Source organism: Sminthopsis crassicaudata, chromosome 2 (genome assembly GCF_048593235.1).
Source record: "Sminthopsis crassicaudata isolate SCR6 chromosome 2, ASM4859323v1, whole genome shotgun sequence".
Taxonomy (NCBI): domain Eukaryota; kingdom Metazoa; phylum Chordata; class Mammalia; order Dasyuromorphia; family Dasyuridae; genus Sminthopsis; species Sminthopsis crassicaudata.
The window spans coordinates 40,091,273-40,112,496 of NC_133618.1; the positions used below are offsets into that span (position 1 = coordinate 40,091,273).

Below are 21,224 nucleotides of genomic sequence, written 5' to 3' on the forward strand. Positions count from 1 at the left end.
GGGGTCGCGCCAGCTCTGAGGCGGCCCCGCTTCCAACACTGCTTGGGTTAGAGAACGTGGGCATTAAACCTCAGTCTGGAACAGGGACCAGGCCCCGCATGGGGCTGTGGGGGCTGGGCTCCCACGTCCCCTTAGAGAGATCACACGGGGACAAGAGCAGCCCCTTCCTGGGCCCCACGGCCCCTCCTCCCCTCCCCCGCCGCTGGGACGGGGCCTCTTGTAAGCCCCTTGAGGGCAAGCAGCCCGCTTGCTTTGGAGTACCCTCATTTCGCGTAGCTCCTGGCAGGCCGGCAAATGTTTGATAAATAGCAGAAGGCCCAGGAGGGACACGACATGTGCTTCTAAAACTACCCTGACTCAGTTTCTCCCCCAGGGTTTTCCTCAGGATTCTCATGGGATCCTGTCTTAGAGGCTCACTCCTTAGGGCTTTATTTTGTTTTCAGTTGTTTCAAAAAAGCCTTTCCCTATTTCCTTAGGCTCCATGAGTTAGTCCAGCCCCTCATCTCTCCCTGCGGGCCTCAGTCCTTCTCTGCGGCACCTCTGGCCACCTCCCTCCTCCGCGCTTTTCCCCGTGTTTGTTCCCCTCTGACTTTCCTGGCCAGGTCTGGGTTAGCTTCCTGTGCTCAGCCCCCACCCAGAAAAGCGCATCCCTTCCCCAGAGAAGCTCTCCCTCGGATTTAGAAGGTTGTCTCCTCTCTCCGCTCCCCAGCGAGGGAGCATGGCAGCACCCGAGGGTCCCGCCGGAGATTCAGCCCCAGGGACCCTCGGACAGCTCCCGCCCGGCCCTTTGTAGCTTCCTGGGCCCCCGGCTTTGGGGCTGCCAGGAGCGCATGAGGTCAGGGCGTGGGCGGTACGCCTCTGGATCCTAGCAAAGGTGAGACTTGTTGGGAAGAATGGAGCCCGGCCTCTTTCTGGATCTTGGCCTGTCTCAACAGGCCCCTCCCGCCGGCACGAGGCCCGCGCCAGGGGAGGGAAGGTTCCGCAGTGAGCCGGAGCAGCGCTGGGGAGCTCTCCTGGGCACGAGCGAGGGCGGGCGTTCCGGGGCGCTGACCCCAGGGTTTGATTCTGTCTCGCGCAGGCAGCTGTGTCTCCTGTTGAATGCGGAAAACATCTTCCACTCTATGGCCGACATCCTTCTCCGAGAAGAAGACCTCAAATTTGCCTCCACGATGGTTCACACGCTCAACACTATCTTACTGACCTCCACGGAGCTCTTCCAGCTCAGAAACCAGCTCAAAGACCTGAAGACTCTGGTACTCACTCCTCCGAGGGTCTCCCTTTGCAGCGCGTGAACAGTGTCGTCTCGGCATAGCCCCCCTGCCTCCACCCCCAAAAGGGCACTTGGAGTAAAAAGAGATTCCGTTCCGATTTTCTTTACTAACTTAGCACAGGATTGGAATCACTGGAGAGAAGTAGCCAAACGGTCCCCAGGAGCTCGTCTCCCCGTGATTTCCAGCCTTGCCCTTGCCCAAAACGCCGGCTTATGTCTGGAGGAAGGGGCCAGAGCCCCCCAGCCCTCGAAACCTCCCTCATCCCCCTCTCCTTCCCCGTCCCATCCTTGGGCTGAAAGAGAACTCTGCCCCCGAAAGTTTCCCCTGCAGGCCGCTCCCCGGGGTTTCTGAGGCCCCTTGTAGTCGGTGACTTGGGGGCCTCCGGGAGTGGAGAAGAATTAATCCGGCGCCATACCTGCCACGCGCCCGGGGCCGGCCCTGAAGTCTCTCCACGCCTTTCGTTTGTGAGAGAATGTCCGGGGCGGGGACGTGCGCCTGGAGTTCTGGCGTTTTCCTAACTACGGGACCCTTTCCTTCCCCCCACCCCTCCGGCCCCTCACCTTTCTCCTCCGCAGCGGGGTGCAGCCACGGCCACTCGGGGGCGTCTGTGGCTTTTCTGTTTCCCAGCACAAGTTGGGCAGGAAGGAGCCTGAGGTTGCCACAGCTCTCTCCCACAGACTTGCTTTGGCAGAGTTCAGAATCCCATAAAGAGCGCAGGGCCTCTCATCCCGCCTTACTAGAGAGGAAGGAGCCCAGGGCCTGGGCAGCAGGGCACCACTCGTTTGGGGGACCCCGAGAAGTCGGGTCTTCATGTGTGCCCAGAGTCCCGAACAGTCAAAGCCGGCGCTAGGCCCAGGGAGGGTGAGCGCCGGCCTCCAACGGCCCCGGGGCCCTCCGGGACCTCCAGTGCCTCACTCGGGCTTGCCAGGGGTAAACAGGTCCGCAGCTGGACACTGCCCGGCCTCCCTGGGGTCATTTGCAGACACTTGCACTTTCCTCGAGAATTTTCCCTCGGGGCAGAAACTCTCCTGTGCGTGGGGGGGGGGGGGGGCGGGAGGAGGAGCCGGTCTCTGGTGCTGGGGACAGGTGCCGGCCCCTCCGGAGCACAAGGCCCGGGGCGCCCAGAGCCGCCCGCTCACTCCTCGGTCTCGCCCCCAGGAGAGCCAGAGCCTGTTTTGCTGCCTGTACCGCTCCTGGTGCCACAACCCCGTCACCACGGTGTCCCTCTGCTTCCTCACCCAGAACTACCGGCACGCCTACGACCTCATCCAGAAGTTGTATCCTTTCCTGCGGTGGCCGGGGCTCGGGGGGTGGGGGGCACGTGGAGATGCCGCGGGGGGCGCGGGGGGCGCGGGCCGGACTCACCGCGGCCCCTCCGGCCGGTGTGGGGCCCTCCTCCGCCTCGGAGGGACTCGGCCCGGGACGGGGGGGCTGAGGGAGCTCATGAGGGGCTCCCCAAGTGAAAAAAAGGCCCATTCCCATTAATGTCGGACCTGACGGAACCAAGTCCGGGGCTGAGCCAGGGAGCGGCGCTTCCCAGAGGGAGGCTGGGCAGGAGGGCCGCCTGTGGCCGGCAAAATGCCCTTCTGGGCCGGGCCCTCCTTCCTTGACTGAACATCCAGTGGTGATCTGGAGGTCACTGTGGACTTTCTCACCGAAGTGGACAAGCTTGTGCAACTGATCGAGTGCCCCATTTTCACATGTAAGAGCATTAAAAGCGTGAGTGTGTGTGTGTCAGACCGTGTGTGCGTCAGCGTGTGTGTCAGAGCATTGTGTGCGTGACAGAACATGTGTGTCAGAGCGTGTGCACGTGTGTCGGCACGTATGTCAGCATGTGCCCATGTGTGTGACAGAACATGTGACAGAGCGTGTGCGCCAGCATGTGTGTCAGAGCGTGTGTGCATCAGCATGTGTGTCAGAGTGTGTGTGTGCGTGACAGTGTTGCGTCAGCATGTGTGTCAGCATGTGCATGTGTGTCAGAGCGTGTGTGCGTGACAGAACATGCGTCAGACTGTATACGTGTCAGAGCATTGCATGTGTGTCTGAGCGTGTGTGCGTGACAGAACATGTGTGTGTCAGACCATATGTGTGTCAGAGCGTGTGCACGTGTCAGCGTGTGTGTCAGAGCGTGTGCGCGCGCCTTCGTGAAGGGCCCCACTGGCACCTGACCCACAGCTCCAGCTCCACAAGTAAATAGAGCAGAAGTTATGTGCCCTTCTGCCAGGGGCCAGCCGGGCCTTTGAAGAGCCTCTGACTGTGCGGGGCAGAGCCGCCAGCTGGCGGGTCCGAGAAGAGCCTTGGGGTAGAGCCGAGCAGCGGCGGGGGAGGGGCCGGCCCGGGAGCGCTGGTTCGGGGCGGGGGAAGCCTCGGCGCCCTCCCGGCCTGTGTCCAGTAGCACCTGTCAGGACAGGGGAGGTCACTTAGGCCCAGCTCAGTCTTGAGGTTCGGCTCCGGGCCCCGTGGCCCTGTAGCCCTTCCCTGCCCCCGCCAGCTGTGGAACAGGCGCCGTCTGGGAGTCTCTGCATCTTCCTTGTTTCTGGGTACAAACGAGGCTTTTTTCAAGCCCTGCCCACCTCCCGGGGTCTTCTCTGTGCTGTGAGAGCCCCGAACTGTGCCGTCGGTAGCGGAGAATGGCGTCCTCGTCGCCTCTCAGTAAGAAGAGGAAGTCGTGTCCGCTGGGGCCAGAGTGGAGCACTGGGGATCACCAACATGCGGGCGAGGAGCGGCGGCCCGTGCTCCCGAGGAGACGACCGGCCGCCCCGTGCGGCCCCGGAGCAGTAGGGACCGGCCTGCGCTCCCAGCGGTTCCGGCCTCCAGCCCGGGTCTCCCCCTTCCGGGGAGATGGCTGCCTCAGCTCCCGCGTGTGGGGCCGGCTTGCATCATCGGGCCCTACCCTGGCGGTCGGTGCCACGGAGACAGAACGAGACCCTGCTCCCCAGGAGACCCCTCCCCCGGGCTGGGTCTCTCTTCCCTTCTGGCCTTTTACCAGGGAGAGCAGCCCACCAAGGCTCAGGCTCTAAACCAGAGTCGGGGAGGGCCCCTCCCGGGTGCTCACGGGGCCCCCCTCTGGGCACACAAGGAAAGCTGCTCTTTGTGGTCCATGTGCTGGCCAGGTGAGAGGTTATCTCCTCTGGAGTGACCTCCAAGGAAGAAAGGGCCCTGAGTGCGAGCTCCCGGGACCAGCTGGGCCAAGGACACGGCCCGCGGCCCTTCCCCTGAGGCCTCTGCAGCCAGCCCCCGAGCTGGGAGAGACGGGCTGGGACGGAGCACCCCCCACCGCCACGGGCCCCTGCCCCCTCCAGCTTCCTCCAGCCTGGCATTCCCTGGGGAACAAAGGCCCGGGTGGGCGCTGACCTGGCTGCTGTCACGGGAGTGATTGTGATTCGCTGCTAGTGGAGGATCAGGGGCTCCCCTCAGAGAAGGGGGGTGCTGTCTCACCGGGTGGCCCTTCTGAGGAGGCTCTGCCTGCCCAAGGCGCCCCCCCCAGGGGTAAGAGGCTCTTGTCCTCAGGAGCTCGAGGAGGGCTGTCTCCCTGCCCTCCGAGGGTGGCCCGCACTGCCCGTCTCACAGAAGGGGGCGTCACAGCCGTCTCCCAGCCCTCGCCCTCCATCGGCTTAGGGGGAATTTCCCAACCTGGGGAGTCTGGAGGCAGCATCTCGGAGTCCAGTTTCAGTCTGATCTCCCAGAAGCATCTGCCGGCTTCCCCTGCGCTTGGAGGAAGCAGACACGGGAATCTGGTACAAGCGTGAGACCCTCCCGTGAGGGGGGCAGATGGGCACCTGGGAGGGGGTGAAGCAGCAGGTGACCCAGCCTCGCGGGGCTCTGGGGGCAGCTCCCCCTCTGTGTTACTGGGGGGCGGGCGCAGGCTCCTGGTTCTTTCTGTAAAAGGTGAAAATCTCAGCGACCACGGCCTTTCCTCCCGACTCCCTCCTCTGCCCTTCCTGAGGGTGAGGGTCCAAGGCTAGAAAGATGGTCTCTGGGATGGGAAGAGGTCGAATCTCCCTTTGTTCTCGCGTGTCTGTGTCGGGGGGGGGGGGGAGGAGAGAGAGAGGAAGGGGGCTGTTCTCCCACTGAGGAAGGATCGGCGTCGCGGGGAGGGGCCGGGGGAGGTGAGCTCAGCGTGGGCTGGCTCCCGGCCACCGGGCTCCTTTGCTGCTGACCGAAGGGTTTGGGCCGAGGCCCGGGCTGGGCCGGTCCGCCTCGACCTCTCAGTGAGACCCCCGTCTCTCCTCAGACCTGCGCCTGCAGCTGCTGGACGTGAAGAACAACCCCTACCTGATCAAGGCCCTGTACGGGCTGCTCATGCTTCTCCCCCAGAGCAGTGCCTTCCAGCTCCTGTCCCACCGCCTGCAGTGTGTGCCCAACCCCGAGCTCATGCAGACAGAGTAAGTGCCTCGGGCTCCCGCGTGCCCAGGACCTTCCCCTCTGCCCGGCCGGGGGGTGAGCGCCGAGCACAGCCGAGCTTCCGGCCCTCCCCACGGCCGGCTGTCTTGGGGCTCGGTCTCCAGAGCCCCCCGGGTCCCCGGGCCTTCTGGCGCCAGGCTGTGCTCGGTGGGGTGTTAGCAGATTCCCCCCCAGAAATGCTGGCCCTTGATACCCCCAGCCTGTGTTGGGGTCTGTAAGAAGGTCAGAGGTTCTCCAGGAGTGGGTGAAAGGTGGGCAGCGGCAGAGGGGTCTCACTGCCAGTCCCCAGGCCCAGAGGAGCCTCTGGTCGTCGGCCCCCCTCCCAGGACGGCCACACAGAAGTGGGACCGGGGGCCGGGCAACGTGTCCCAGAAGCTCCCGAGGGGCCCCTTGACCCGACTTGCCGGCTGTGGGCAGAGGAGGAGCCCCGGCCCAGAATGTTCTTGGGGGTGCCGGCCCGGACCAAGCCCGCCCCACCAGTCCCAGGGCAGGGGAGGCGGGGCCCCACCCCTGAGTCCGTCCCGGCCGGGCTGGGAACCCGTTGGGTTTTGTCTATATTTGGTAACCCTCGGAGGGCTCTGCCTCATCCACAGGCATTTGGCATCCGAGATGGAAAATTTCACTTGTCAGGTCACCATGGTAACAAGCCGAGCCAGGGAGAAGATTTACACTGAATGGAGGGAGCCCGGCTCGATCCGATGCCCCCATTTGTTTGGAATCCCTCTCTCCCCACCCCCACCGCGGGGGCCTCAGCCAACCTCGCCGCAGCCCCGAGGGCCCCTGCTCCGGGCTTGGGCCCCTGCCAGCTCCTGGGCCCCGCCGTGGCCGGCCCTCACCCTCTCAGCCCAGACCATGCCCGCGGAGGAATGGGGGGGTCTGCTCCGGGCACTGCCGGGGGTGCCGAGGCCCGGCTGGAGAGCTGGACGTGCCCCTGGAGTCCGGGCCCGAGGAAGGCAGGCTCTTGACTTTTCCCCTTCCCAGCCCCTTTCCTAGATAGAGTTCAAGGGCACTGCCAGCCCTCCTCCCTCGCCCACGTGGGCCCCGAGGGCCGGCCAGCCTGCCGAACCGAGCTGGGGGCAGCCGGGCAGCGCGTCTCCCCCCCGAGAGGGACGGAGAGCTCCCCCGCACTCTTTGCCCAGCGGGCTCCTACTTTGCTTGGCTGAGGGGCCGAGGGTTGCCACACGTCCAGCCCCTCCCCCACAAAAAAAACCCGTATTGGAAGGCCTGGTCCCCAGCCTTTGGAAAAGCGAGGGGGGATCGAATGAGGAGAGACAGGGAGGGAGCACCGTCCCCTCCCTCGGCCCCCGCCGGCCGGCCCGGCGGAGCTGTCAGCCTGAGGCCTGATTAGCAGTGACCTACATTCCATCACACGCCCGAGTGGCCGCCCCCTCCCTGGGCTCGTCATTGGCAGGGCTGTAGTGGGGGCCAGGCCCTCACCCCAAGCTTCTCTGCTTAGGGAAGAGACCCATATTTTCTAGCCCCCCTGGGGGGTCTTTCTGTGCTCAGGGACACTGGCTCTCCTGAGACCCTGGGACTGAAGGAGGACTGACCCTCGCCAATTTGATGTTGGCTGTCCCAAGCAGGGGCCCAGCTTCCCGTTCCTCATAAGGCCAGCCCCGGATCAAGTGGAGGGGAATAGATTTCGGGCTAAGACTCGGAGCAGGAGGCCTGGCCAGAGGCCGATCTGCGCGCAGAGCTGCGAGGGGGGACCGTCGGAGGTGGGGAAAGGTCAGGGTGAAGGAATTTCTGAGTCATCTGCTTTGCGCCAGGCGCCGTGCCAAGGGCTGGGAATATAAAGGAAGCCGAGCGAGGGTCCCCGCTCTCCAAGCACCCGGCACCTGGGAAGACGACCAGCGGCAGTTGGGTCAGGGCTGGAGGTGATCGGCCACGCCAGAGGGACTGGGCCAGAGAGGTCCCCGGAGGGAGGCAGAGGGTCTTGGGAAGGTCTGCCCCCCATTCCTGGCTGTGGCCGGTTGACCGTGCCTCCCGAGACAGGCTTCTCCAATAAGCTGATAGTTTGGGGTCCCCTAGACTCGGGGCTCTTGGGGCAGAGAAGGGAGCCCCTGAGGGGCATCGCCCGCACCCCCCAAAAACTCTCCCCATGGCCAGAGGCAGAGCAGCGCTGACTAGAAAGCTTGTAGTCTTTAACAAGCACAAGAGGAGCCTGCCTTCCTTCCCGGTTGGGCTCTCTGAAGCACTGGCCCCGGACTCGAGACCCTCTCCGGGTTCTGGCCCCAGGGGCGTCATTGACTGGGCCTGGGCTCTCTGGGCTCTTCCACAGCTAGAGTCCGCTTCGACCTTGGCCTTGGCCCTAAACGGCTCTGGCAAAAATATAAGGGAGATGGGAGGAACGTAAAGGGGTCTCCAGAGCAGCAGGGCTGGGCATCCAATTGTACAGCAAGGGGGAGCGGAGGCGTGAGCTCACTGAACTGTGTGCATGGTGGGCTCTCGGCAGCTGGGTTGCCGGGTCAGGTTGCCCAGAGAGTGGGAGCAAACAGCTGAGCTGGTCCCCAATGCCATCTTCTTGGGAGTGACCTTGTCATCCAGGAACGTAGTCCTGAGAGCTCAGGCCTCTACCCACGGAGGCCTGGACATGAACTGCTCTGGAGGGGACACCTCCTGGTTGGTGGCTCCTCCGGGAAAACAAGTGACCACTCCCACCCAAGCCTTGCTGGGAGGAAGCTCGGGGGTCCCCACCTCTGCCCCCTCAGCTGGGCCAGAGAGCCCTGGGGAGACGAGCATTCTCTGTGCTCTATCCAACCCAAGCCAAGAAGAGCCCATGAAAACAGCCCCCAGAGGCGAGAGTGGGCAGCCCCTACTGGGGTCCAGCTGGCCTCTGGCCACCGCCTGCCATTAGCCCCCATGTGCTCCCGTCTCCCTGGGAGCCCTCATCTTGTTTCCTTCTGCTCGTGAAGCCCTTGGGGTGCCCAGGGAAAGATTCAGGGGCCAGTGGGTGCATCATCTGGGTGTTGTGGGGCATGGGTAAGCTCTTGTCCAGGATACTGAGGTGGCCAGCTGGCGCAGGAAGGAGAGAGCTGGAGGTGGAGCTGGGAAGGTCTCATCTGAGTCAGTCTCAGGGGGACAATAATGCACCCCTCTGCCGAGGCGAGTGCTGGCCGTCCCCCCAGAAACACCTGGGGGCTTTGGGGCCTCCCTCAGGAGGGGGACGACCGTGGGAGCTGCCGGGCTCAGGGCATGAATGCTAGTGTGCAGGCGGGTCAGGCTCCCGGCTCTGACCCAGGCGTGATTCTCCCAGAGGGCCTCAGCACAGGCCTTCCCAGCCATGGGCCCTTCCAACCTGCTCTGAGCCTTGAGGAACACGGGCTTCCAGACGCTGCCCAATGGCCTGGGCCGACCTGGCCACCTCCAGGGAGGGATCCCCACCCAGGGCCGGTCTGGAACCCGGAGCTGCAAGGCAACGGTGTCCTTGGGTCCCAGCTGCCTCCTGGCATTTGTGGGCCCTGCACCGGAGTGGGAGTGAGTCCCAAGTGGAGCCTCTCCGGCGGCCCCCACTTAGGGCCGCTCTGTCCTCCCAGGGGGAAGCAGTTGACGTATCCTCTCTGCCGGGGGAGGGGAGGGGCAGAGCTGTGGTTTTGCTTCTTGCTGAAACCAAATATGTGAAATATTCTGTTAGAATAAAAGTGCAGTGTGGGGGTTCGGGGCTCGGCAGAGAGCACTCTGGCCAGGAGCCCGTGGGCCATTGGGGCTCCAGGGTACGGGACTCCTTAGGGTGGATGGGGAATTAAGGTGAGGGGCACTAAGGGGGCAGAGTGTGGAGCAACACCAGACGGCTGGGTTTCTCACCAGCTGCCAGTGTCCTCGGCTGCCCCAGACCCACCATCTCCCTGGTGGTGGGACTTGCCCTGACCCACTCCCTCCCAGCCAGCCCTGTCCGGGAACCCCAGCTGCCCCTTGGCTGGTTTCTAGCTCAGATGTCATTCTGGTCCCCCTCCCCCCGGGGAGAACTCATAAACAGGAAATGCTTCCCAGGGGTGTCTGCTCTGGCCTCTGTCTCCAGTCCCACCCCCACCCCTGTCCACCCGGGGGCCACATGGCTGGGGGCCAGGAGCCAAGATGGACGGTCCGGGGCATTCACCAGTACTGGCTCTGAATCCGGGGCGATGGGGACACAAGCTGATGGTGGTTGTTAGCCTCCCCCCAGCCCTCTGTAAGCTAGGAGACCCCCCCCCCAGAGCAGGCTGCTGTTGCTGGGGGACCCTGGCCCTGTCATTTTACCCTCTGCTTTCACTCCTCATCTGAAAAATGAGCTGGAGCAGGAGACAGCAGACCGGGGGGGGGGGGTGTCACCGTGCAATGACTGAGCGACAGCGGCCCCCAACTTAAGAGGTCCCTCCAGTCCTCGTCCTGGACTTTCCTAATGGGCCCATCACCCCTCCCCTCCATCAGGCCTTCTCTTGACAAAGCAGAGGCCGCTGGCAGAGACTGTGGCCTCTGTGCTCAGGGAAGTCGGGCCCTTTCCATGCCTCCCCCAGGCCCTAGCTGGAAGGCTGTGACAGCCACATTAGCGTGTGTCCTCCAGTCTTCGGGCACCGGCCGCCCTCCCTGCAAAGTCTGCCAGCGTGCCACGGTGGCTTTTAATGCCAGCTTAGGCACGGGACGCTGTGCTCGACCCAGTTCCTGGTCCTCAGAGCGTCTGCCGCCGTCCCAGGCCTCCAGATGTGGCCGGGTTCTGGGCTGGAACACTCCTGAGGGAGCCGCTCCCCCCCTCACACAGACCCTTCTCTTTCCTCTCCAGGGATAGTGTGAAGACCACCCCCAGCTCCCGGAAGGTGGATGCCCCCAGCATCGACTACGTGGAGCTCCTGCAGCACTTTGAGAGGGTCCAGAACAAGCATCTGGAGATGAGACACCAGCGGAGTGGGCGTGGGGACCAGCTGGACCGCAGGATCGTTCTCTGAGCCCTTGGCACCCACAGCTTGGGGCCAGAGGACCACTTGTGGCCTTCACAAAGTCCTTCCCGGGACCCTGGCGGGGAGCTGGGTGGGTGTGGCTAGGCCGCCCCCTAGCCAAATAGGAAGCCCGTTCAAGGGCACAGGAAGCATCGCCTGCCCCTGCTGCCTGCCTCTCTGCCCCATGCCCAGGGGGGCTGGACTGACTGCAGCTTCTCGGCCTTTCCCGGCTGGGCTAGAGCAGCGGCGGCGGTTCCCTGTGGGGCGGCCCTGACATGTGCCCCTCCGCTCAGAAGTACCCCCACCCATAATCAGCCTCTTTTTAACCAGCCCTTTGGGTTTGGATTGAGAGCAGAGCTCGGCCGCCCCCTCCCCGAAGCCCAGATCTCCGGCACATAGGTGTGTCTGCACACGTGTATGTATATATCCTGGCTCCTGATCTCGTCTCCACCTGGGCCACCGAGGTTTGTATGGAATGATGGAGATCTCCCCCAAAATAAAGGAATGACGCTAAATTCTCTCCTCCTGGCCTCGGGCTGCTTTATTGTTTGGAAGCTCCCTGACTCACCCCAGGTGTTCTTCAGTGGTCGCCCTTTTGGCCCTGACTCCGTGGCACCAACCCCCCAGGAGGGCCCATGAAAGCCGGTGCCGTGCTGTGTTCTTCTCTTCCCCCCTCAGTCTGAACTGACCGGGAGGCCTTGGGCAGAGACCACCTAGCCCACTAAGCAGCTACTACGGACCCCTGTGCAATTGGAATGTGATTTGTTTCCCTGTCACAGGATGGCTGCGGTGTCAGGACCGAGGGGAAGGCCCCTCTGGCAGAACCTCAACTAGGGGCCAAGGGGAAACTGAGGCAGGCAGGGTCCCATGGAGGAAAGCCGGGAGAGCCCGGGCTCCCCTGTCCTTGCAGCTCCCCGGGGATCCGGGGGGAGGCACCAGGAGACATCCCTGGGGGCGCTGGCTTGGTCTCCCCAGCACTCCATTGACTTTGGGTTGAACTAAGTTCCCAGAGCAGTTCTGGCTGGGTCAGTAACCGGACGGGGAGTCCCTCCCATGTGCCAGGCTGAGGAGAGAGATGGGGTCTGTGATTTCCTCAGGGAACTCCCCGGATGAGGAAGTCCCACCTCTTCTGTTTCTTAGAGGCTCCGGGCCTCAGTGTCCCAGAAGCAGGACCCCAAGCCAGGCTTGGCTCCCCAGCCTGGGGGGGGGGGGGGGGCACCAGAGAGAAAGGAAACGGGGCCTGCCTTCCGGGATCTGGCATTCTACAGAGCAAGAAAGGACCCAGCTTCTTCCAAAATGGGCGCAGGGCAGTGTCCCTCCGGGAGGGCCCCAGGGGCAGGGGGGGGGGGATCGGGAAGAGCTTCTCAGACGCAGCCCTTGAGGCGGCGCGAGGGATGAGCCTGGGGACAGCTGGGAGGGCCCGCCAGGGCAGTGGGTTCGGCTGGGAAGGGGAGTGAGGATTTACGAGGCTGGCCGGGGAGCTTGTGGAGGGTTACCAGGGCGTGCTTGGGCAGAGGGGCAGTGCCCCGGCAGCCCCAGTGTGACCATCCGCCCCCTGAGCTGCCTTGCCACGGACTGGGTTGGCTCGGACCCCTGGGTCCCCAATGGAAAGGAATGTTCATTTGCCTTCTAAGTCATCAACCAGACAAACGTCACGGCCTGGGAGCTTTGAAACTCTCGGACATCCTCCGCGGACCCCCATGGGCCGGACTGCCTGGGGGGCAGGGAGGAGGCCTCCCGAGGAGGCTCAAAGACCCTCAAGGGTAAACCGGGCGCCTTCGTGCGTCTGCACCAGGCAGGAAGGGGCCCCTCCCGCCTCCCCCGAGATATACCTGCCTGTCTCGGGAACCCGGGAGCTTACGGAAGGAATGCGAGGGGCTTGTTTTTTAGGGCGCCCCTAACCCCAGCTCCTCCCTCGGGCTCGCTAATACAAGTCCGCGTGCCCCCGAGGGGAGAGCGCTGTCACTCTCCCGGCGCCCCCTCCCTGCGGCCGACTGCTGGGGGCAACCTCCGCGGGGGTCGCAGTCCGTGCCCGAGGCGGGGGTCTCCCGAAGCTTTCTCGGCAGCCCCGACTCCCCGGCAGCGCCCCCGACTCCCGTGGGTCCCCTTTGTGCCGCCGCGCGGCCCGGCGCCGGGGGACCGAGCTCACCAAACCAGTAAGGCAGCCCAGGGGCTCGGGTTTCAAAGCGCTCCTTCCTGGTGCTGAATGGGCCTGCGCCGCCCCCTCCCCTCCGCGCGGCTCCCCCTCCCTCCGCCCGCCGGGTCCCTCCCCCTCTCCCCGCGCCCATGTGACGCCGGAGCCTCCTGGGCTCGGATTACCGCCCCGCTCGCTCCCCGCCAGTCCCCGGGATCGCCGCGCCGCGCTGCCCCGCGCCCCCGCCAGCTCCCTGCGCCCCCGGCCGCGGGACAACGGACGCGGGCCGCTGCGGGCCCTCCATCCCGGGCCGGCCGCCTCCGAGGGGCGGAGCGGGACATGGCTGCGGAGGGCCGGCGGCTGCGCGCGTCCCCGGCCCGGGGGGCGGCCGGCCGCTGAAGCCAGCGCGGCCAGAGGCGGGGGCGCCCGAGCGGCCGCCCGCGGGGCCCGCCGCGCCCAGCCTCGCCGCAGCCGCCCCGGGAGCCGCCGCGGCTTTTTGTTCCTCGGCCCTCGCCGATTCGCGGAGCCCCGGGAGCCGCGCCCCCGGCCCGCCGGCCAGCCCCAGACCCCGCGTCCCGGCCGGTATGGAGACGGTGGAGAAAGAGTGCGGGGCCCTGGGGGGCCTCTTCCAGGCCATCGTTAATGACATGAAGGTAAGAACCGCCGAGAGAAAGGGGGCCCCGCCCCCTCGCGTCCTGCCCGAGCCGCTCCCGCTCTGGGGGAGACGGCGCCCGCCGGGGATCCCGACCCAGCCCTGGGGGACCCCCCCCCGCCCGGCCTTCTGTCCGGCTTGCGCCCGTCGGTGTGATTAAACCCGTGTGCTCTGGGAGACTGGGGGGGGGCGCTGGGGGGAACCTGTGTATGTATGTACTGGGACTCTGTGCGCCCTGATACGTGTGTGTCTGTATGTGTGTGCGTGTGTGTCTGTGTGGGGGGTGTGTGTGTGTGTCTGTGTGCGTGTGTCTGTGGGGGGGGGTGTGTGTATGTGTGTGTGTCTGTGTGCGTGTGTGTGTGCCCGCGCGCGCGCGGCCTCGCGGGTGTGCGCGCCGTGGCTGTGGCCGTGGGCCGGCCCGGACTCTGTCCTTGTTGTCTTACGTGGGGAAGTGGAGGGGCGGGGGGCGTCGGGGACCTCTGCCTGGGGCTGCTGGACAGAGCCCTTCCGGACTGGCCGCTTTCCCCACTCCCGGGAAAAAGCCTGAGACGGGGCTGGGGGGGGCAAGCTGGCACCGGGACCAGCCCTTTCCCGGGGTGGGGTGTCCACCATGTCCCCCGCCTCGGGAGAGGAGCTCCCCATGGCCCGGGAGGGAGCGGCCGCGGCTCTGCGCCGCCCTTTAAATCCCTGGGCTCTGGCTGCTGGAGACTGGGTGCCTCCTCCTTTCCCCTCGCCCCATCCCCCCAATCCTCTTCCCTCCTCCCCCTTTCCCCCCTCCTCCCCCTGGCTCCTTGCTGCAGCCCCGGAGCCCAGACAATGCTGTCATTGCCAAGGCCAGGGGGGAAAAAATAATAAAGCCGGGAGAGAGGACTTAACTCCTTCCCCACCGGCCCGCGTCTGTTGGGAGACCCAGGGCCGGGTCCGGCCGCCCGCAAGCCGGAGCACATGGAGCCTGCTGACCCGAAGGGCCCGGATTGGTGGTTGTTACTCCCGGGCTTCCCCCTCCCCCCGGGCCCGGGAGAAGGTGGGGGAGGGGCGATCAACCCCCACAGTTTCCCAGGCCGGTCCGGGGCTTGGGGGCAGGGAAGGAGAGGGTGGACTCAGCTGGGACAGCAAAGCCCCCTGCCTGTCCTGTCCCTGGCGTGGGAAGAAAGGCCTAAAGAGCAGTCACCTCCCTCCTTTACCCCCCACCAACACACGCATAGGCTGTTCCCTTTACCCAGGGTTTGTCTCCCGTTTTTCTCTCCGGTCCCCTTCCCGAGACCTTGCCCCATGCCCACCTTCCCCAAAGTCAGGGAGAAGGAAGAGGCTGTCTTGTTTCCACAAAGGGAGATACTGAGTCCTGGGAACAAGTTCAAGGTCACCAGGGGGAGTTGGTTGGGAGTTTGGGAGCTTGCTCTGCAGGCTGACATCCCTCCCCGTATTTCCAGTAGCCTCTCTGCCCCGTAATTGTAGCCTGGGAGGATGGGAAGAATGGAGCCTGCGAGTCTAGTGACCCTTGTCTATCAGGGCTACCAGGACCTGGGGGGTTTGGCCCAAGGCCGGAGCTGCGGAGGGCAATGCTTCTGTCTCTCAGGAAGGCAGCAGGGTCTGCCCTCCTCCAGAAGAAGGCCAGGAACTGGTTTGGGAGGATGGAGGAGGAAGGGATCTGAGGGGAGGAATGGATTAGCTCATGGGCTTGGGGTGACTTGTGGGGGGCTCAATAGAGGAGTCCAGAAATGGGGCTTAGATGTTCTAAGCGTGAAAGCACATGATATGGGCTTCCTTATCAAAGGATCCAAGCCCCCTCTTCCACTTAGTCTCCTCTCCTAGGGAAGGAAGGGGGAAGAGGGGGCGACACCATTTCTTTTTCTAAAGTCAGGTAAGATTCCGATTTGGTGAAATAGGACGGAGAAAAGAGCTGGAATTAGAACCCAGAATGCCTTACTCTGGGGCCACACTAAGAGGCAAGTAGCACATCCCTATAACAGGGAGACACACACAGCCCCGGAGCTACCCATCCAGCATTAGCAAGGTGCCAGGACAGGCAAAGCTAGTCCCTGCAGAAAACGGATTGAAAGTTGCTCCCCTCCCTGTGGAGTTCTGGAGGCCAGAGGGCACGCAGGGTAGAGCTAGGACCCTGGCACCGGCAACTGGAAAGCTGAATGTGGCAGGCTGCCCCGTGGCTGGACTGGTTGTACCACCACCATCTCTCACCCCCTGCTGCTCCGGGACTGTTTTCCTACTTCTTATATTGGGTGGGGGTGGAGAGGGAGAGTTCGACATCTGATTGGCTCCTAGAAGCATCCTCAGCCTGGGGCCTGATGTTCTAATAGCAGCAGGAGGCTGAAAAAAAAAGACTTTAAGAAATGCACTTGGAGGAAGTAGAGAAGGTGGTGGAGTCCTATCTCCCACCCTCCCTCTGGCTAGTCAGTACCCCATGGATTCAACTGGCCCCACGCTATGGAGTAACTGTCCCAGCACTCGTCCTACCTTGATGAAACAAGCACTGGATTTGGAGCTACTTAAAATTCTGCTCCTCTTACTTGCCTGTATGACCTTCCTGGGTCTCAGTTTGCTCCTTTGCAAAAAAAAAAAAAAAAGGGGGGGGAGGGTTTACCTAGCTGATCTTTAAGGTCCCTTCCTATTCTCCATCCTGTGAGCCTATCAACATTGCTCAGTTATTTACTTACCATCCACATCTTTCCCCTGGCTTCCCAACCTAGGCCTTGTGATTTTACCAACACAGGTAATTCCCCGTGAGGATGTTGTTACCAACAGAGATTGAAAATTAGCACCTGTTCTACAGTTCAGAGTCTTGGAGAGTTGCTAGGGACCTGAGACATTTAGTGACTTAGCCAGGATCACACAGCCAGTAGGTGGCAGGCTACCCAGGTCATCTTGAGTTCCCTCCCTCCTGAAACTGGCCCTGATGCTTCTTTTGATTGATGATGCATTTCTCAAAAAATCCAAATGTTTGTCATGGTTGAATTTCCCTCTTACAGCTACCCCTTTTCTAAGAGTCCCCCATTCCCTAACTCCATCCCCCAGCACCAGCTTTCAGCTTCCCAGGCTTTCCCGAGATCAAGTTGCCCGGTGGGGCCCCTGTTCTGCATTGGGCTGAAGTGGAAGGTCCGCTCGTTTTGAGGTCTGTTCCCTTCATTCCCGGGTGACCTGGCATGATAAACTGACCCTTGGTTTCCTCATGGGGTTGAACCCATGTTAATGTAAGTTGGGGTGGGCTGAGAAGGTCCAGTTCCTCCAGAGTTGGGCCCCCAGCAGATTCATGCTCCCCGAGACTTCGCTGAGGCTCTGGACTTTTTCTTCCCCTATCCTTTTCCTTTTTTTTTGCCTCATAAACAAGATAAAAGAGGCAGCTTTCACTCAAAGATCTCTTTCCCCAGGAAGACAGGCAAACAGTCTCCTTCCACTCCCAAGTGTAGGACATAGTGTGGAGATCCATCCTTGGAGCCCTCCCAAGTCTCATTCAACAGTGTCGTTCTCCTTACTTACCCTACTCCTTTGGGAACAAGCTCGCACACTCCTAGATTTCATCTGGAAAGAAACTTAGAGATCAGTCCCTCCCCACTCCTGATTTTATTGACAGATGAAGAATCTGAGAGGTTAAGGGACTTCCCCAGGGTCACACAGCTAAGAAGTGTCGGAGGCAGGATGTGAATCCAGATTTTCCTGACTTCCAATCAGGCGCTCTCCCTGTTCCTCCATTCTGCCTGTGGACAGCCGAGTCCTTGCTTCTCTGTAGCTGGAACATGGCTGGATTTATAAGAATGTAGATTTCGACAAGCACACACACACACACAGAGCTCCCAAAAGGTTAAATGCTTCACCCAATGTCATCCAGATAGTGAGAAGGGGAAGCGATTCTGGCTATCTGATCGGAGACGTTTGAACAAGATGCCAGAAGAGATTACTTCGCTTCTGGAGCCCGAGGATATCATAGCTGGTGGGGAAATAAGGTCGAGAGATGGAAAACCATTTGTGCAAACAGGTCGTTACAGAGACAGCACCGGAGCCAGAAGCCTTTTCTCCTGACCTCCCCAGTCCGGGGAGTCCGTGGTGTTTCATCACACTCTGGCTGCTGGCTCTTAACCCCAAATGCAAAGATTGTTTAGGACCAGCTGGCTCCTTGGGACCCGATGGACGAAGAAGGGTCCCGGGGAACAGGGCGGGCCCCGAGTGGCCTAAATTTGTGGGGACCCCAAGCCCGGGGGCTGATTCCAGTTTCTGGCACCTATCACCGACAGTACTCCCAGAGCTGGCTGTGGAAGCCCAGGGACCTGAGTCATCAGAAGCCGGAGGAGTTTGGAAAAGTCTATTGGGCTACCCCCCTTTACCCTCGCCCCCCTCCTCCTCAACCCTCCCCGTGGGGAGTGATGACCTCATCCATAAGGGCTTTTCCAGATTTTGGGAACATCCAGCTTGAGAGCGGTAGGGTACGTTTGGGGCTGCGGAGAACGGATAAAGGGGCCTTCTTGAAATGACTTTTTTCCTTGTTTACCCCTCACCCCGTGTCACCGAGCCAAAGCAGGGAACTGAAAGGCGGGGTCAGAGGGGAGAGAGGGCGATGGAACAGCCGGGCCCTAGTGTTTGCAGAGCATCTCCATAGCGCTTGGGCGAGATCGCCCCAGCATGGGAGGCCCGTGGGGATTTTCCATCTCTAGTCCATCTTCTCTCTCTCCTTTACCCCTGCCAGCCCTGCTGTGCCCCCTGCCACTCAGTGTAAAGTATAGCAAAGCTATCAAGCCCCAAAGAATTATTCTGAATGTCATAATAGCAGCAACCAGTTAGTATCATAATAATAACAGAATTATTATTAATATATTAATAACAATAAAATCAGTATCATACTAATAAAATTATTATCATAACAACAGAATTACTATTAATATGGCAACAATATAACAATTAGTATCATAATAGAATTATTATTAATATGGCAACAGTATAACAATTAGTATCATAATATAATTATTATTAATACGGCAACAATATAACAATTGGTAGCATAATAACAGAATTATTAATATCATAATAACAGTCTCGCCTCAGATCAGCATAATCACATAATAACAATAGGCATCAATGTATCATTTTAACAAAGTACTGTCATCTCCTTTGATCCTTGCAGGCTGTTATACCCATTTAAAGACAATTGAGGCATAGGAAATTTGGTAGTGAGGGCCTGAGTCAGGATTTGAATTTGGGTCTTCCTGGGTTGAAGTCCAGCCATCTCTTCACCGTGCTCCCATCTCTGTATCCTCTGGCTCTCGAGTTCAAATGAGAAAATACTCCTGAAGTGCTTAGCACAGTACCCAGCAAATAGTAGGTGCTTAATAAATGCTTTTTCCCTTCCCCCACACACCACTCCCCTCACGCTACTGTGGGGAACCCTGACTGCTTCTACTCCCATGGCCTCGCCCTTCCAGTTTCTGCCTTCATCTAGAGGTCGGTGCTCAAGGGAACTGATTTTTCCCAGCCCAGTTGTAAGGAGGGGTTTCCATGTGCTGAGGAGCCCAGAGCAGTGTGATCTAAGTCACTGACCAGTGTTTGTCTGAGCTGGACATTCCAGGATGGCCGGGAGCCTCGGGGCCCCTAGTCCTCCCTGAGACTTCCGGCCTCGTGAGGTCCCTCACAGCTTCCATCCTTGAGCCCTCGCTTCCAGGAGCGCCTTGTTTCTGGGGGCTCTGCTTTTAGAACCTCTGGCCCTCCCTGCCCTCTTGGTCAATGTCCTGGGCCATTGGTGATGTTCCCTCACTGGGAAACTCTTCACGGAGGCCTAGGGACCCTGAGACTTCTGTTTTAGACTGATTCCCCACCAAGCCCTTCTGCCCTCCCCCCCCAGAGCTACTCCCAGCAACACAGCATGGTGTGGAGGAAATGCTGGACTCGGGGGGTGAGAAGTCCTGGGTTCAAATCCCAACCCTTCTCCTTAGAGCTAAAGTCCCCTAACATCCAACTGAAACTTCTGTAAAATGGAACTGAAAAACTCTGGGAGATAGCGAGCATGAACTTCCAAGGTAGAGAGAGCCACGTGCCGGTGTGGCTGTGCACAGGAAGTCCCGAAAGTCTCCCCCAGCTCAGGTCAGCAGCAGAGTCCCAGAGAGCTCACCTGGGACACTCGTTCAGGTAATCCAGTTGATGCTGAACTTGAACTCAGCTCCTCTGGTCTCTGAAGTCAGATTATGGACCTAGCATTGTGGGGCTCAGTTATCCGACTCTTCAAGCCCCCATTTGGATTTTCTTGGCAGAGATACTGCTGTGGTTTGCCATTTCCTTCTCCAACTCATTTTACAGATGAGGAAACTGAGGCACATGGGGTCAAGTGACTCGTCCAGAGTCACACAGCTAAGAATGTCTGAGGCCGGATCTAAACTCACTAAGAAGATTCCTCCTGCTTTAGTGCTCCATATAGTGTGCCGTCCAGCTGCCCCAGTGCCCAGCTTAGTGTCCAGCAGAGAAAGGAGAGATGAAGCATCATTTCTTCTCTCCTTTTGTCTGTCTCTCTTTCTCTCTGTCACTTTTTCTCCGTCTCTTTATCCCTGTGTGTCTCTTTTTCTCTCTCTGTCTCTGTCTCTCTTTGTCTCTTTCTATATATATATATCTCTCTGTGTCTCTGTTTCTCTATCTCTGTCTCTGTATCTCTCTCTGTCTCTGTCTCTCTAGCTCTCTGTCTCTCTGTCTGTCTCTGTATCTCTCTCTCTCTTTTTGTCTCTTTCTAATTCTAAGTGAAGAAGGACTTGGGCTCTACATAAATCCTTGGGTTTTTCTAGGCCTCGAGCATCCCCTTCAGGCTGTGGGAGCAGTACCTGGGTCCTGCTCTAGCTCTGGGGGTGGCTTTGGGTTCGAGAGCTGACAGATCCACGTGCCTGCTGGAAGCTCCTTTCTGGCCCAGGCTAAAAGGCAAGTCTCCCATCTACCTCAGGGGAGGGAGTGTCCCCACCTGGAGTTTCCTGTTGAAATACTAGGCAAACACCTTCCCCCTCCCTGAACTGGTGGGAGTTGGAATGGCCTGGTCCTCCCCACAGCATTAACCCCAACTACCCAATAGGAGCTCTCCTTCCTAGAATGTCTTAAGGCTTCTGCTCTCCCGGGCACCAGCCGTCCCTCAGACAGTTCTGTTGCTGACCTCCCTTTCCTCCTCCAAGGGGAGAGGGTTAGACTGGGTGAGCTCTTCCCCTCCCCCTCCCCAAGTGCTCTGGTTCCATGAAGTTCATAACTGAGATTGAGCTGCCCATCTCTCCAGAGGTCAGCTCCACAAGGCGTGGCTCAGCCCACACCAGCCCTGCCCTGTCCCGAGGGGCCTTGGCCCCCCCAGCCGGGGCCCACCGGCCCCTGCCCCACATTCTCAGGGACCAGAACGTGACTGGATGCCCAAGAAATGGCTGCAATGGTGGCATTCCCGCAGGGATCCTTCCCCTTCCCAGGCTCAGGGACTGGCTCCTCATCCAACAGGAGGAAGTTTTTATGGCACCACTGGGATCAGGAAGAGGGAGAAGGCCAGGGGGGGAGCCCGTGGGATTGGGGGCGGGGAGGGGGGGAGGCCTGTCAGCCACAGCTGCTGGCCACTCCCTGCCCAAGGATTATGGGGCTGGGAGCTTCTCAAATATTTGCCTTCCCTCTCCTGGGACGTCAGGCTCTGCTCTGGGGGCTGCTTGGTGTGGGTGGGAGGCTGTGAGACAGGATGCTTCCATTCCTGCGGCTGATGCGCTCCCTTCCCGTCCCAGCCCCTCAGTGCCCAAGCAGTGAGACCTACAAGTGAATGTCCTCGGCCTGGGAGGTGATGGGGGTGGGGAGGGCAGTGGACACTAGACGTGTGTCCCTCTGAGCCTCAAGGACTACTGGAGGGACCGGGA

The 21,224-nt window shown here is 60.9% G+C and overlaps 2 protein-coding genes across 8 annotated transcripts in view; both read left to right on the forward strand.

Moving 5' to 3' along the window:
* VAC14 (VAC14 component of PIKFYVE complex) overlaps nt 1-11,105 on the forward strand; it is a 105,678-nt gene extending 94,573 nt beyond the window's left edge. For both annotated transcript variants that reach the window (XM_074285936.1, XM_074285935.1), the window contains exons 15-19: nt 1,079-1,253; nt 2,430-2,548; nt 2,894-2,973; nt 5,506-5,656; nt 10,432-11,105. In XM_074285936.1, coding sequence (XP_074142037.1) covers nt 1,079-1,253; nt 2,430-2,548; nt 2,894-2,973; nt 5,506-5,656; nt 10,432-10,594 — 688 coding nt within the window. In that variant the 3' untranslated portion in view covers nt 10,595-11,105. The remainder of the gene's footprint in view (nt 1-1,078; nt 1,254-2,429; nt 2,549-2,893; nt 2,974-5,505; nt 5,657-10,431) is intronic.
* A 2,044-nt stretch (nt 11,106-13,149) lies between these two features.
* MTSS2 (MTSS I-BAR domain containing 2) overlaps nt 13,150-21,224 on the forward strand; it is a 30,950-nt gene continuing 22,875 nt past the window's right edge. For 4 of the 6 annotated variants that reach the window (XM_074285937.1, XM_074285939.1, XM_074285938.1 and 1 more), the window contains exon 1: nt 13,150-13,372. In XM_074285937.1, the coding sequence (XP_074142038.1) occupies nt 13,304-13,372 (69 nt within the window). In that variant the 5' untranslated portion in view covers nt 13,150-13,303. The remainder of the gene's footprint in view (nt 13,373-21,224) is intronic. The other 2 variants (XM_074285941.1, XM_074285942.1) reach the window with 1 other exon arrangement.